Source organism: Urocitellus parryii, chromosome X, assembly GCF_045843805.1.
Source record: "Urocitellus parryii isolate mUroPar1 chromosome X, mUroPar1.hap1, whole genome shotgun sequence".
NCBI lineage: Eukaryota > Metazoa > Chordata > Mammalia > Rodentia > Sciuridae > Urocitellus > Urocitellus parryii.
The window spans coordinates 65,634,755-65,650,164 of NC_135547.1; the positions used below are offsets into that span (position 1 = coordinate 65,634,755).

General features: G+C 31.1%; 1 protein-coding gene across 5 annotated transcripts in view; it reads right to left on the reverse strand.

Moving 5' to 3' along the window:
• Positions 1-13,602, reverse strand: part of LOC113176334 (transmembrane protein 182-like) — a 76,545-nt gene extending 62,943 nt beyond the window's left edge. For all 5 annotated transcript variants that reach the window (XR_003300056.1, XM_026380799.1, XM_026380798.1 and 2 more), the window contains exons 1-2: positions 13,368-13,602; positions 8,550-8,670 (exon numbers count right to left, since the gene is read on the reverse strand). Coding sequence is in view for 4 of the 5 variants with exons in the window: in XM_026380799.1 (XP_026236584.1) it covers positions 8,550-8,670; positions 13,368-13,523 (277 nt within the window). In the remaining variant the exon portion in view is untranslated. The remainder of the gene's footprint in view (positions 1-8,549; positions 8,671-13,367) is intronic.
• Positions 13,603-15,410: the final 1,808 nt, after the last annotated feature.

The following is a 15,410-nucleotide window of genomic DNA, read 5'->3' on the forward strand; positions in this document are numbered from 1 at the left end:
TATAGCAGAAGTGATGATACTACTCCCAGCTCTGATAATCAAATTATTATGTGGCCCTCTATTCTCTCTCCAGCATAATGAATGAAGGAAAATTGAAGAGTATATTAGCATAAAATAAGAGGAGTCTTATTCATGTAGCACTGCACTGAGAACAACAACCAAATATAGACACCAACCATTAATGGGTTGTGATATGAAACCGAAATAAACTTCACTCTGTTAAGAACTGAAATTTAAGGATTTGCCATAATTAATTGCAAAGACTACCACCATTAATATATGGTTAAAAAATTAATATTTCAAGTTGACTTTCTCCTGAAAACTACTACTCACTCCTTTAATAGTAATTCATTTATTCTTCACATGATTCAAGCAGTTTTCATGAACTCTGCTCAGTTAAGCATCCCCATTTGTCTAAATCCCTTAAAGTCCCCCTTGCTCCACTTGTGTGACCTATATTTTGTCAGGGATTTGAACTTAATTTTGTTAGTAGTCTAATCTAACCCATTATGTTGTCATTCTATTAGACTTATCAAGTCAAAATGATGAATATTTTCACAATTTCTTTTTCTCTGTTGATGTTCTCATACAATTATACTATTTTTAATCTACTCTCAATTCAAGCTCTTAAATCTCAAAATTTCATCTTTTGGAGACATTTAAACCACCATTGTATTTAAACAACAACAACTCTAAACATTTCCCAGGTTTACAACTCATCCTTAATTTTCTTGGTCTCAGCAAGGAAACCCTCTTTTTAAATTGGGGTAAATACCTATGTGGTCAATATTTCAATATTTCTTCAGTCTCTAAACTCTTGTTAACTTTAATTCATGTTCTCTTTGCTCTCCATTTCATCTTGGAAACATGAGTCTAAACTTAGTTTTATAAGCAGGTTTGCATCCCAATTTTTGATATTACACCTCTCAAATTCCCCTAGGAAGTTATTCCCTTTATTATTATAGCAAACATACTTCTCTCTTTAATGTTTTTTTGTCAACCTAGAATCATTGCCAATGTTCATGTTAATCTTTTCTGAAGCCTCATTAAATATTTAAGACATCATTTCCAAGTTTGTCTACTCTAAATATAATTCTATACCAAACACTGTTTTCTTTACGTCCCACTCTTTTTCAATACTCACTTGAGAATACACTGCTTAACGACATTGATAAAATTTCTTAATTACAAAATTCTATATTGTCTCAGTTTCCCTAATTTATGTGCATCATTTGGCAATGAATTTCTATTATCTAGTTAGACTTATACTTTGATTGTTTAAGGCAAAGCAATATAGGCATCACTTTTTTGTAAGTTTTTGTCTATTCCCTCTGTTTATTTTGCTTTTAAAAAGCATATTCATGATTATCATAAACAGTAGCACTCAAGTCAATAAATGATTATAATACAAAGGGGGAAAAGAGAATTTCCTAAAATTGTAAGAAATCTTGAAAATATTTTTGCCAACTGAATTAGTATGTTATCTTGTGGTATAATTATTTTGAAAGAATATTCATATTATAATAAAATGAAAACATTCTAAAAATACATAAACCAATGTCTATTCTATTGACAGATATTTTTCTTTCAATTTCTTGCCTTTTTATATTAATTTAGATCACCTGCAGTCTTGTTCTAATTGGTAGTAAATAACATTAGGTGGTATTTTGACATAATTATGAACACATAGAGTATAGTTTACTCGAATTAAGTACCAGTTTTTAACGTTACATTCTCCTTTCATCCACTGCCTATACCCTTTCCCTTTCTACTTATCATTATATTTATTTATGTTTTAAAATTAGATTCTTCTTGAAATACATAATTGTGGGATTCCCTGTAGTATATTCATATATTTACATTGAAAGGTTAGGATAGATTCATTCTACTGTTTTTCCATTACCATATTCCTCTTCCCTCACCCTCAATGCCCTTATTCTACTCCTTTATTCTTTCTTTAATTTTGATGACATTCATTCTCTTTATTATTTCTTTTTAAAAATAATTTAATCTTTATTTTATTTGTTTTTATGTGGTGCTGAGTATTGATCAAATGCCTCACCAATGTTAAGCATGGTATTGTGATGACTACAGCATCATTCTTTTTGCTGAAGATTGCTTTGGCTACTCTAGGTCTCTTATTATTCTAAATAAATTTTAGTACTGCTTCTTAAATAATGTCATTAGTATTTTCATGGGGATTGCATTAAATCTGTATAACAATTTTGATAGTATGGTCGTTTTGACAAAATTAATTTTGCCCATCCATGGATATGGGATATCTTTCTATCTTCTAAGTTCTACTTCAATTTCTTTTTAATGTTCTATAGTTTTCATTGTAAAGGTCCTTAACAGGGTTCATTAGATATTTTACTGAGGTTGTTGTAAAAGTGATAGTTCTCCCAATTCCTTTTACAGCAGATTCATTATTGGAGTATAGGAAAACAATTGATTTATGCATATTGATCTTGTATCCTACTGCTTTTACTAAATTTGTTTATCAGATCTATCAGTATTTTGGTGGAGTTTGGGGGGTTCTAAATATAGGATTATATTATCAGCAAACAGGGATATTTTGACCTCTTTTCCTATTTTTGTTCCTTTAATTTTCTTCCCTTGTCTTATTGCTTTTACTAATTTTACAAGGACTATCTTGAATAGGAGTGGTGAGAATGGGCATCCTTGTTTTATTACTGCTTTTTAATGAAATGCTTTCTGTTTTTCTCTACTCAGTATGATATTGGCCTTGGGATTTTCATATATAGCCTTTAGAATGTTGAGATAATTTCCTTCTTTTTTAAAAATATTTATTTTTAGGTGTAGATGGACACAACACAATGCCTTTATTTTTATGTGGTGCTGAGGATTGAACCCAGGTCCTGCCTGCGCTAGGCGAGAGCTCTACCACTTAGCCACAATCCCAGCCCCAAGATAATTTCCTTCTATCCTTAGTTTCTCTAGTGTTTTAGACATAAATGGGTGCTGTATTTTAACAAACTTAAATAAATATTATTTGACATAAATAATAACATGACTAAAATGACCTTTACATATTTGTAAATAATATTTCATCCAAGAACACCTGAATTTACTTTCTTCTAGGAGCTTGTGAAATCTTCTCCAAAACAGATAATGGTTTAGGTCACAAAGCCAATCCTAGCAAATTAAAACAATTAGTATAGTACGTTGCATCTTTCACATTGTAATGGAATAAAATTAGAAATCAGCAGGAAAAATTATAGAAACCACATAAACACACAGAGATCAAACTATAATACTCTTTGAACATGGAATGGATCCTAGAATAAATGAAAGGAGCCATTTTTCAAACAAAAATAGTGATTTACCACAATATCAGGGACACTGTAAAGATAATTATACAAGGAAAGTAATTATCTGAAAATGTTTATTTAAGTCATTTGTACATTTTTTAATTAGATTACTTGAACATTGATGATTTTAGTAGTTCTCCATATATTCTGGATTGAAGTTACCCCATATTGCCAGCATTTTCTCACATTGTTTTAGTTGTTTTAAAATACTATTAATTTTAGTTGACAAATATTATCATATGAAACTATTTCACAGAGACATATATACATACCCACACGTATACATACACACATATATACATACACATTTATATGGTACAATGTTTTTTGATATATGTATACAATATGGAATAAATTGATATATATAAAAATATACATCAGTTCACATTCTTAATAAATGGGGTGGCATCAAATTAAAGAACTCCTGCCCAACAAAGGAAACAATTAGGAATGTGAAGAGAGAACATGCAGAATGGAAGAAAATCTTTGCTAAGTACTCTTCTGACAGAAGACTAATATCTAGACTATATAAAGAACTCAAAAAAACTTTACACCAAAAGTCAAATAACCCAGTTTAAAAATGAACAAATAAATTAAACAGACACTTCTCAAAAGAAGAAATACAAATGTCCAACAAATACATGAAAAATAATTCAATATCACTAGCAATTAAGGAAATGCTAATCAATACTACACTGAGATTTAATCTCACACCAGTCAGAAATGCAGTCAACAAGAATACAAATAATAATAAAAGCTGGAGGCAATGTGGGGGAAAAGGAGCACTTGTACATGATTGGTGGGACTGTAAATTAGTACAACCACTATGAAAATTAGTATGAAATTCCTTAAAAGACTAGGCATGTAACCACCATATGACCCAGCTATACAACTCCTCTATATTTATCCTAAGATATTAAAATCATCAGACTATAGTGATACATGCATACTCATTTTTATAGAAACAAAATTCACAATAGCTAAACTATAGAATCAGCCTGAGGGTACATAAATGGTTGAACAGATAAAGAAAATGCAGAGGGCTGGGGATGTGGCTCAATTGGTAGCACGCTCGCCTGGCATGCATGAGGCCCAGGTTCAAGCCTCAGCACCACATACAAAGAAAGATGTCGTGTCCGCCAATAACTAAAAAATAAATATTAAAATTCTCTCTCTCTCTCTCTCTCTCTCTCTCTCTCTCTCTCTCTCTCTCTTTCTCTCTCTCTTTAAAATAAAGAAAAGAAAATGCAGAGTATATACATAATGGAGATTTATTCAGCCATAACAAAAATGAAATTATGTCATTTTGAGGGAAACAGATGGAATTAGAGACTATCATTTTAGTTGAAATAAGTCAAACAGAATGTCAAGAATTATGTTTTTTCCCTCATATGTGGAAGCTAGCAAGATAAAAGGAGAAGAAAGGTAAGAAGTTTGGGGATTTTATTAAATTCAAAGGACATCAGTAGAAGATAGGGAGCAAGGGGTCAGAGGTGGGGAGTGAGGGGGATAGTTTTGAGGAGTGATAATAAAAAATTTATATTATTATAGCATATGCATGTTTGAATATGTAACAACAAATCCCATCATTATGTACAAATATAATGCACTAAAAATGTGAGAAAACAATTTTACTTGGCCATGGTATATTATAAATCAAAAACAAAAGGAAATATAAAATATACCCTTTAAGTTCTTAAGAGTTATACTGATCAATATTATTGACTATAGTCACTTTACTGTACAATAGATTATATGTCTTGTCTAACAGAAACTTTATACCTTTCAACCAACAACACTTTCCCATACCTGGTAACCTCCATTCTATACTTCATTTCTGTGAGTTTGACTTTTTTATTACCACTTATAAGATCATGTGTTATTCATCTTCGTCTGAATGGGCTATTTCACTTATTAACAAAATATTATCCAGGATCATTGATGTTGTCACAAATGACATGATGCAACAAGATCAATTTTGAAAATATATCTAAATAAAATGAAACTAATATATCAGAAGGATTTTTTCACTCCCATGCTCACTGTGGCGTTGTTTATGATAGCTAAGATATGGAATCCATCAATGGATTAATGAATAAAATGTGGTATATATACAGAATATATTAGTACTCAAACTTTAAAAAAGGGTCATCTGTTTGTATATTTTTGTTTTCTTAGTGGTTTCATTTGCAGTACAAAGGCTGTGGGTTGTTTTTGTTTTTCTAGTTTTAGTGAAGCACAATCTATTGTTTTCTTTTCAAACATGTGCTTTTGAAGTAACAAATTAAAAACACTATTTCCTACCCCAAAGACAAAAAGATTTTCTCTTATTCTTCATCATAAGAATGTTATAGTTTTAAAATAGGCCTATGATCTATTTTGAGTTAATTTTTGTGTATTATGTGAGGTTGCTACATCGATGTTCATAGCAGCACAATTCACAATAGCAAGACTGTGGAACCAACCTAGATGCCCTTCAATAGACGAATGGATAAAAAAAATGTGGCATTTATATACAATGGAGTATTATGCAGCACTAAGAAATGACAAAATCATAGAATTTGCAGGGAAATGGATGGCATTAGAGCAGATTACGCTAAGTGAAGCTAGCCAATCCCTAAAAAACAAATGCCAAATGTTTTCTTTGATATAAGGAGAGTAACTAAGAACAGAGTTGGGAGGAAGAGCATGAGAAGAAGATTAACATTAAACAGGGGTGAGAGGTGGGAGGGAAAAGAAGAGAGAAGGGAAATTGCATGGTAATGGAAGGAGACCCTCATGGTTATACAAAATTACATACAAAGGGAAGTGAGGGGAAAGGGAAAAAAAACAAGGGAGAGAAATGAATTACAGTAAATGGGGTAGAGAGAGAATAAGGGAGGGGAGGGGATGGGGGATAGTAGAGGATAGGAAAGGTAGCAGAGTACAACAGTCACTAATATGGCATTATGTAAAAATGTGGATGTGTAACCGATGTGATGCTGCAATCTGTATACAGGGTAAAAATGGAAGTTCATAACCCACTTGAATCAAAATGTGAAATATGATATGTCAAGAGCTATGTAATGTTTTGAACAACCAACAATAAAAATTAAAAAAAAAAGCTTCAGAGGAGGTTTTGCAATGTATTAAATAAAGATACTCGTATGAAGGCATTGTATATCCCAATTTCTGATTTCCTATTTATAATTTGTGTCTGTTCAATTTGTTTCCAGTCTACCTTCATACATGAGCTCCCACTACACCTCTCCATGAACCTTTCATGACACTCAAAGCGATGTACCTACTCATGATGAGAACAGCATGAATTTGTGGCATTTGAGCCATGTCACACTCCATTACACCTTCCTAAACAGCTTTCTTGAGAATATTTTCCTACCTCTATATCTTTATTCATGGTACTCATGCACTGTGCCTTTATTAGTACACTATAGTTATACATAATAGTTGAGTTCATTTTGACAAAATCATACATGCATGGGATTTTATTTACTCAATTTCAGTCTCCAGTGTCCTCATTATCCTCTACTCTTTCCCCTATTTTTCTTCCTCTACACTACTGGTCTTCCTTTCATTCTCCTATATATTTATTTCTGATAGATACATATACATAAAGGTATTCACTATTGTATGTTTATACATACACATAGCATAATTTTATTAAAATCATTCTGCATTTCCTCCATGTCAGTAACTATAAGCCTAAATCCTTCTAACACTTCTCAATTTAATTCAATTTCTTTATCCAACAAAAAAACCATCCATGGACATCTTTTTTTCTTATTAAGTTACCTCTTTGCTCTGACCTTTTAAAGATTTAATGCATAGGAATACTCATGATGTATAGGATGTACTACCTTGCTAAATTGCACCTTTGCCTTTTTTTTCTTCTATTTTTTGAAATGTGTTTATATCTTGTACCCAATTAAGCTATTGAAGGACATGTTTTGTTTTGTTTTGTTTTGTTTTTTAATTGCTTAGGACCTCACTAATTTTCTTGGGCTGGCTTTGAACTTGTGATCCTCTGGCCTCAGCCTCCCAAGTTGCTGGGAATATAGTATGTGCAACCATGCTCGATTTCCAATGTCTTCTTTATGAGTATCATCATTAAGTACGTAACATAAATATATGATATATCTAGTAACTATTGAGTAAATCTTCTCCATGGTGAGTCCTGAAATATGATTCTATTTATATTGACACTATAATTATTGTGCTCATTAATATGAGCAAATTGGATTATTGGATTACTTAGAACAAATAGTAGTTACCTATCTAGCATTACAGCAATGACAAAACATGCCTAAGAAGTAGAGTATGAGAGCTCTTAATCATACCCTTTATTCTTACTAGAATTCTTTTTATTTTTCCATATCATATTTTAAGAATCATAATGTAATAAAAGTAGTGATAGATATGAATTGACCATGTTTGAACATTTTTAATTTACCTTAAATCTAAATCAATTTATTGCCATTAATTTGAATTGCAGATTGATGGAAGAGAATATCTAGAAAAATATTGAAAATCCAGGGACTAATTTTATAATAAACTTTTTAGTGTTTCATATTAAATTAACAATGATAAACATATTGTCAACAGTCATGATGAAGTGATATCTAAAGAGAAGCTATGACATATCCCTATCATAATCCAAAAAGTGACAAAGCCAGGATGAGAATCACTTTCGCTAGTGTGTAAATTTATTTCAGCAGGTAGGTAAAATTCCAGTCAGTTCTTAAAAAAATATGATTCCTAAATAATTAATCATAGATTAAGTAAATACTATAAAATTTAAACATTTTGTGGCCTTATTGATTTAATTTTACTATAGCAAAGCAAAAGTAGCCACCAAAGTCCACTATCTTATCTTGAAAAAAATATGGATGATTTTCAGTATGATTCTAAGGCAATATGATCTTATTCATATGGCTACAAAATAGCCAGTTATTACTAGGAAGTACAGCTCTGTGGTAAAGTGCTTGCCTAGCATGTGCAATGTTCTGGGTATACTGCCAAACACTGAGGGGGAAAAAAGCCAGTTGACTTCTAGGTCAAGCACATGAAAAGATAAAGTGTTACCTTCTCTTGGAATTTCATATATCAACTGTGATATATTTATTGATAAATGTCCCTTGAAATTCCCATATAGTTATATTTGAACATGAACATGAGAATATTCCTCTAAAATGTGATATAATAACATTCCATACTCACTAAACCAGTATCTCCAGACTGAAGTTTGTGGATCATCTCCGAAAAACCAACAACGCCAGAAGAAGCCTTCATGATGGTATATAACAGACATTTCCTCATAGTCCCTTATATCTTCATCATTCTATGAATTAAAACATTCAAAATTTCAAACTGTTATTCCACAAATGAAATGCCATTTTCAGGGAATTCTATAAAATACTGAGATAATATTTATCTACAGGGTAGAAAATACCTTTTATATGTATACTGTCTGACAGTTTGTTTATATATGAGTGCTTCTTAAATTTTAAGGTGAACAACTAGGGATATTGTTTGAACATATGCTCTGATTCATTAGTTCTGTAGAGAACCTAAAAATATTCATTTCTTAGAAGTTGCTAAGTGATACCATTGTTGTTAATTTGTGGACAGCAATTTGAGTGCAAAGGTTTTATATGTCTCAAACAAAAAAGAAGGAGGAAAATGTTGATTTGTTAAAATTTGGTGGTGTGTAGATGGGTGATCATTATACTTTTCCTTCTATTATTGTGTATGGTTTAATGATTTTACATAAAAAATAAATATCAAAAAGTTTAAAATGAAGAATAAATACATAGTATTTGACTTACATTAGGCTCAACATATGCCTTTGACTGATTGGCCGCCTAATTAACAGCAACTTAATTAGTTGATAGCTTAAGTTTTACACACTTCAGAATTTTATCATGATCCAAGGGAAACTTTTTTGATTTTTTGCCACATGACTCATTAGTATTCTAAAAATAATATCAGTTAAACAATTGCCCCTTGAAGTATATATAAATGTTACATATTTCTTCTACAATTCCCCTAGAGTATAACTTACAGAATAATTTTACTGTAGCAAATGGGCTTTTCCTATTCTCACAGTGAGCTGAGGCATAGAAGTGGTGTCATTTATGTTTCATATTTAGATTAGTACAACTGAACAAGATGAAAAAAAAACATTGCTCAGAATTACTTTGGCTATTCTGAGTCATTCATTCTTGCAAATAAATTTTAGAACTGTGAAGAATGTTATTGGTATTTTGATGGGGAATGCAATGGATACATATAAAACTTTTTGTAGTATAGTCATTTTGGTGATATCAATTCTCCCTTATAGAAAATAGGAAGTTTTGCATCTTCTAAGTTCTTCAATTTATTCCTTCAGTGTTTTATAGATTACATTGTAGAGTTATTTCACCTCCTTTGATATATTTATTCCCAATATTTTGAGATTATTTTGAATGGATAATTTTACTAATTTCTTTTTCAGAAGATTTATTATTGGAGTATAGGAAAACTATTTATTTATTAGTGTTGTTCTTTTATTTTGCTACTTCATTGAATTTATTCATCAGCTCTAGAATTCTGGTGGAATAATTTTCACCTTCTATATAAAGGATATGTAATCAGCAAACAGAGACAATTTTATTTCTTCTTTTACTTTTATGGTTTATATCCTTTTATTTCCCTTATTTATCTTATTGCTCTGGCTAGTTTCAAGAACTATGTCAAATAAGAGTGGTTAAAAATGGGCTTTTTTGACTTGTTTCTGATTTTAGAGGAAAATATTTTAGTTTTTTTCATTCAATGTGATGTTGGTCTTGGGTTTGTCATACCTCATTGTTGAGGTCAGATCCTTCAATCTCTATTTTCTCCAGAATTTTTAACATGAATGAGGTGGTGGATTCAAGAATGGGAATGGGGGAAAATCTAAAAAATATGATTTTTGGATCAATTGTGGATCAACTTTCTTCTTTTTCTATCTCATTGTCTCAATTTATTCTTGCTTAACAAGAGTGTATTATATGTACAAAGGCAAAAACTGGTATGCACAACTTCTTGGCCTCATATTTTTCTTTTTTTCCTCCACATAAGTGTAACACTAACTTCTCAAACTATGTAATTCCACATTAGAAAACATATATAAGTGCTCTAAACTCCAATAATTTGATATTTGTGATTCATTATTTTATTTATGCTCTTTTTATCTAGAAAGTGCTATTTTAAATATTATTTTAATAGTTTTAGTTGCAGATGGACACAATACCTTTATTTTATTTATTTTATTTTTATGTGGTGCTGAGGATTGAACCCAGTGCCACTAAACTACAACTCCAGCCCTTAAATTTTATTATTTTTTAAAAGAAATAATAAAACTAATTTTATTATGTAATATAAGATGAAATACACTGAATAGTTATTAACATGGTATATTATTCTGCTATTTTGATTTTTATAATTCTTATAGAATTTATCATACTTACAAAACAATGTTTTGTTTTCATCCACCTTACCTCTTAAAAGAAATAATGATGACAACATAATTTAAAATTCCAGAAATAATACAATTAAAATAGCAAAAAAGGGGGCTGAGTATGTGGCTCAAGTGGTAGTGTGCTCACCTGGCGTGCGCGGGGCACTAGGTTCGATCCTCAAAACCACATTTTAAAAAGTTTAAAAAAAGATATTGTGTCTACCTAAAAATAAAAAAATAAAATAAAAAACCAGCAAAAATACATACAAATTTTAAAAGATCCAAGCAAAATAAACTTTCTTCTAGAATGAATAAAGCATAAAGGTACGAGTACACATATACCTGCAAATAGTATGTACATCTACAATGTGTTCTACAGTTTAAATAAGTGGAGTATATTTATATCTTAATTATTATTCTTAATAGGGAAGCAATACATGGAGAGTATAGAGTAATAATCACCACCATCATCAATAAAGTTCTTTTTAACCATCCTTTTTTAAAACATTTACTGACATATAGAATTTTAATCCCATGATGACAACTAGACATTAGAAATTATTGAATCATGCCAGGAATTGCAGAGAATGTGAAATTCAGAAATGCAAACTCATTTTCTCTCTTACTGACAAGCATATATACATTTGATGATCTAGAGATGTTTGTACTCTAACAACTGTATTATTACAGGGATAACAGAGTATTAAATGATTTGCTAATAATCATTTCCTACTTATAGCACAGTATGTTTAGATCAGATTTTTTCCTTACATGCATCTGACAAATGAAGTAATGAAATGATCCGGAAATAGAAGATAGAACACTGGATTTAGAAATAGGGAATCCTACATTTTGGTTGCTACTCAGTCATTAATTCTATGAGCTTAAGTTATTCACATGCCACTTTTGAACATCAATTTCTTGATCTGTAAAATTCATTCAGTAATACTAAGAACCAACTATGTTCTAGTCAATGTACTTGTCACTATATATGCATAATAGATTTTTATAACCAATACAATCAACTTAATGTGCTAAAAATAGCACTAGATGAGGAATGAGATAACTGATACTTACAAAAGCTCAGACTAGATCATTTCTAAGATGACTTCCAGTTCTAACATTCTAGCATTCCATTTGTTGTCTGAAAATGCTGTTCAAACATGTCAAGTACTAATCCCTGGGGAGGACTGACAGTTCTTATCTGACACTTGTAACCAATCATGGATGAAAATGAAATAGATGGCATCCTAAATTGTATGCTATCAGAGATTACAGAAATGTGTATCACCTTAGACAATTTTTCTCTATCCAAAATTAATGAAGCATTAATCCATCAATAGTAATGCATTCCTTTGATCTCTTTGCATGGCAAATATCTCTAGGAGTGGGAGCACTTTAACCCAACATCAATAGGTTTACCAGTGTACTAGAGCTTTACCCTGCAGAAGGGTTTTAATAAGATCAGTTTTAATGTGAAAATCATGGACTAGTTAGGAACTGTAAATATGGAAGCCACTCTGAAAGGGAGAATAACATTTTTAAAAACTAGAGAATGATAGCATGAGAAGAAACTTTAGTCAAACTTTGGATGATCTGAGAAAAAATACTTCAGTATTCCCAAATCATCAGTCAGAACAATTCAAAGCATTTTAGTTTGACATGCCACTTCTTCTGTAGTATTGACTTTTGTTAAGTGGTATAATAGTTATTATTTATATGAGAATCACTGCATAAAGAAAATGTGTTTTACATGCAAAATTACAAGAACAATAATGATCATTTAATAGTACTGTTTTGTAACATGATTATATTTGAATGACCTGAAATTGAGAAAAGTTTGTAGTTCAATAGTGAACTATTTTATAAAATACACATTCTTACTGGAATAAAGTTGTAACAAAAAAAAATCAAGAAACTTTCATTAGTCCTGAAAGAAAATAATGTTCCAAATTTATTCAATAATCCGATTTAAAATATTTGCTTTTGGTTTCTCCCTCAGTCTCTACTTTTAATCATTCTTTTTTTATATTTTTAATTGTCAATGGATTTTTTTTTTGCTTTATTTATATGTGGTGCTGAAGATCAGACTTAGGGCCTCACACATGCCAGGCAAGCACCCTACCACTGAGCTATAACTCCAGCCCTAATCATCCCTTTTAAAATATTAAAATGACTAAAAAAATCACAACAAAGTAAATATTTTGCAAACTAATAAATCAAATTAACAAGTTTTAGTGTGAGAATAGCATTGTTGGTCTATAAACTTGTAATAATACCCATTCATAAGCCTGCAACAATATCAATTTAGTCTGTTTGCATTATTTTGTTTTATACACCATTGTTTCCTATTAGCATCTTCCCATGTTCCATATCTCCAATCAATAAATTAAATCTGAAAAGCAATTACTAAAATTTATAGGAAAATTTACTAAAATTAAAAGCCCAACTTTCATTCTATTACCACATCAATTTTTATAAAAGATTTCCTTCATAGACGTTTGTTTCTTTTGTTTGAAATCCCTGCTTTCTAAAGTACACATTCGATTTCTGTTTACCTCTTCTTCAGTGTCCAAAGTCCCATTGTTACAATCAAAACTTTCACAGGTCTCTGTTGCAAGTAGCCAATATTCTGTTCCAAATGCTACCAGAAACAGAATTATGCCAATAGCACCAATAATTCCTGCAATGAGAGCAGCAATTCCAATCTTCATGATAGAACTGTTAGTCTTGTGAAAATTGCATGTAAAAGAAGTATTGAAATGACCAGTTGCTAGAGCACAGCTTGTGGGTCTCAACAGAAGACACTATTTTAAGACTAGGATTGACATCTTTTTGTGACTGGTCTAGGTTTCACTAGGCTATATGAGAAGAGCTATTAAAAGCAGATGACCTGGTTCAATTAAGCCATTGGGCTATCTACCACAAACATGTTCCAAAATTATTTCCTACAGAAAAAAAGCACCCTGTTCCACAACCTCCATATATCTCTCCCTCTTTCTCTCTTTCTCTCCCTGTCTCTCCTTCTCCCTCCATTCTCCCTGCCTCATATCTTACATCAATTTCAGGCAAAATTTCTCTAAAAACAGAAGGAGGAAAACTACAATAGCAGCTCTGGCTTCCATGAAAGTGGAGTTAATGATATCTATAATGTAAGTAAGTACACAGACTAAAGATCACAGATTATTCTAATTATTACTTAGTATTTTTCAATAGCTATAACTTAGTAGTAAGTGTGTGCAAAATTTTCCACAAAACCTAACACTAACCCCAGTATTTGCAAACTGGTTTTAAAGACTCAGCAGAGAGGGTGTCATCACACCTTTATTTGTAGGACATAAAACTAATTTTTCACAATTAAAAAAAGAGATTGGATAGTAATACTTCTGTCATATGTATAATGCTTTAACTATAGTTTGGTACAAGAATTAGAATGTACTGACATCAAGGAAGGTAAATATACCAAAAATATCATTAATTTAATCAAATTTTTACTATAATTACAAAAAAGAACTTCATTGAAAGCCACTAAGATTAGAGGTGAGTTGATTAAATGAAAGTGAAAAAGTGAGTGGCACTATATTATTTAGTTCAAATAATAATGTTTATAGTTAGCTTGGGTTTGAGTACAACATTCTGCTTGCTAGCTTATGGCCTTGGACAAGTGTCTAAACTTCAGTTTATAAACTATCAAAATGAAAATAATTATAATATCTAATTTATTAATTTTTAAGATGTAACACCCAGAAAGCATTTAATACCTGACACATCATAAGCAAAAAATAAATCATTTTGAGCATCTTCTTTGGAAATTTTTCCATGTAAGATCTTTAGATATAAGAGGAAGCATGGGATATGTTTGCCCTTATGGAATATACTACTGATTAGGAAAATAACTTGTATGCATATGAGTTAAATAAAAATATATATTTCAGTACTAAAATTATTAGTTGCAAGAAAAGATAGATTATCGCATACTTTCTACTAAGTATTGTGTGATTTTTGGGGGGAGTAAACTTATGTAAGATCCATTCATTCTTGATATTTGAAGTGACTATTTCAGAAAGAGAGATAAAGAAAGAGAATGAAATTGATACATGATTCAAAGAACGTTGCAGTGGCTCAAAGAATAAGAATGATGAAGGATTTGGACAGGTGGCCTTAATAGGGGTGACAAGTTGAGGGATTTTGAGTGGCTATCCAAGAAGATAGACTATGTACAACTGCTCTTGCAGACTTTCTACCCAGCTTGGAATGTAAACCCTCCCTTAAACCTTCAGCTTTGTTGGCTGAATGCATTATTCTTTTTTTCCCTTTAATTTTTATTGTTGGTTGTTCAAAACATTACATAGTTCTTGACATATCATATTTCACACTTTGATTCAAGTGGGTTATGAACTGCCATTTTTACCCCGTATACAGATTGCAGCATCACATAAGTTACACATCCACTCTTTTACATATTGCTATACTAGTGTCTGTTGTATTCTGCTGCCTTTCCTGTCCTCTACTATCCCCCATCCCCTCCCCTCCCCTCTTCTCTCTCTACCCCATTTACTGTAATTCATTTCTCCCCCTTGTTTTTTTCCCCTTTCCCCTCA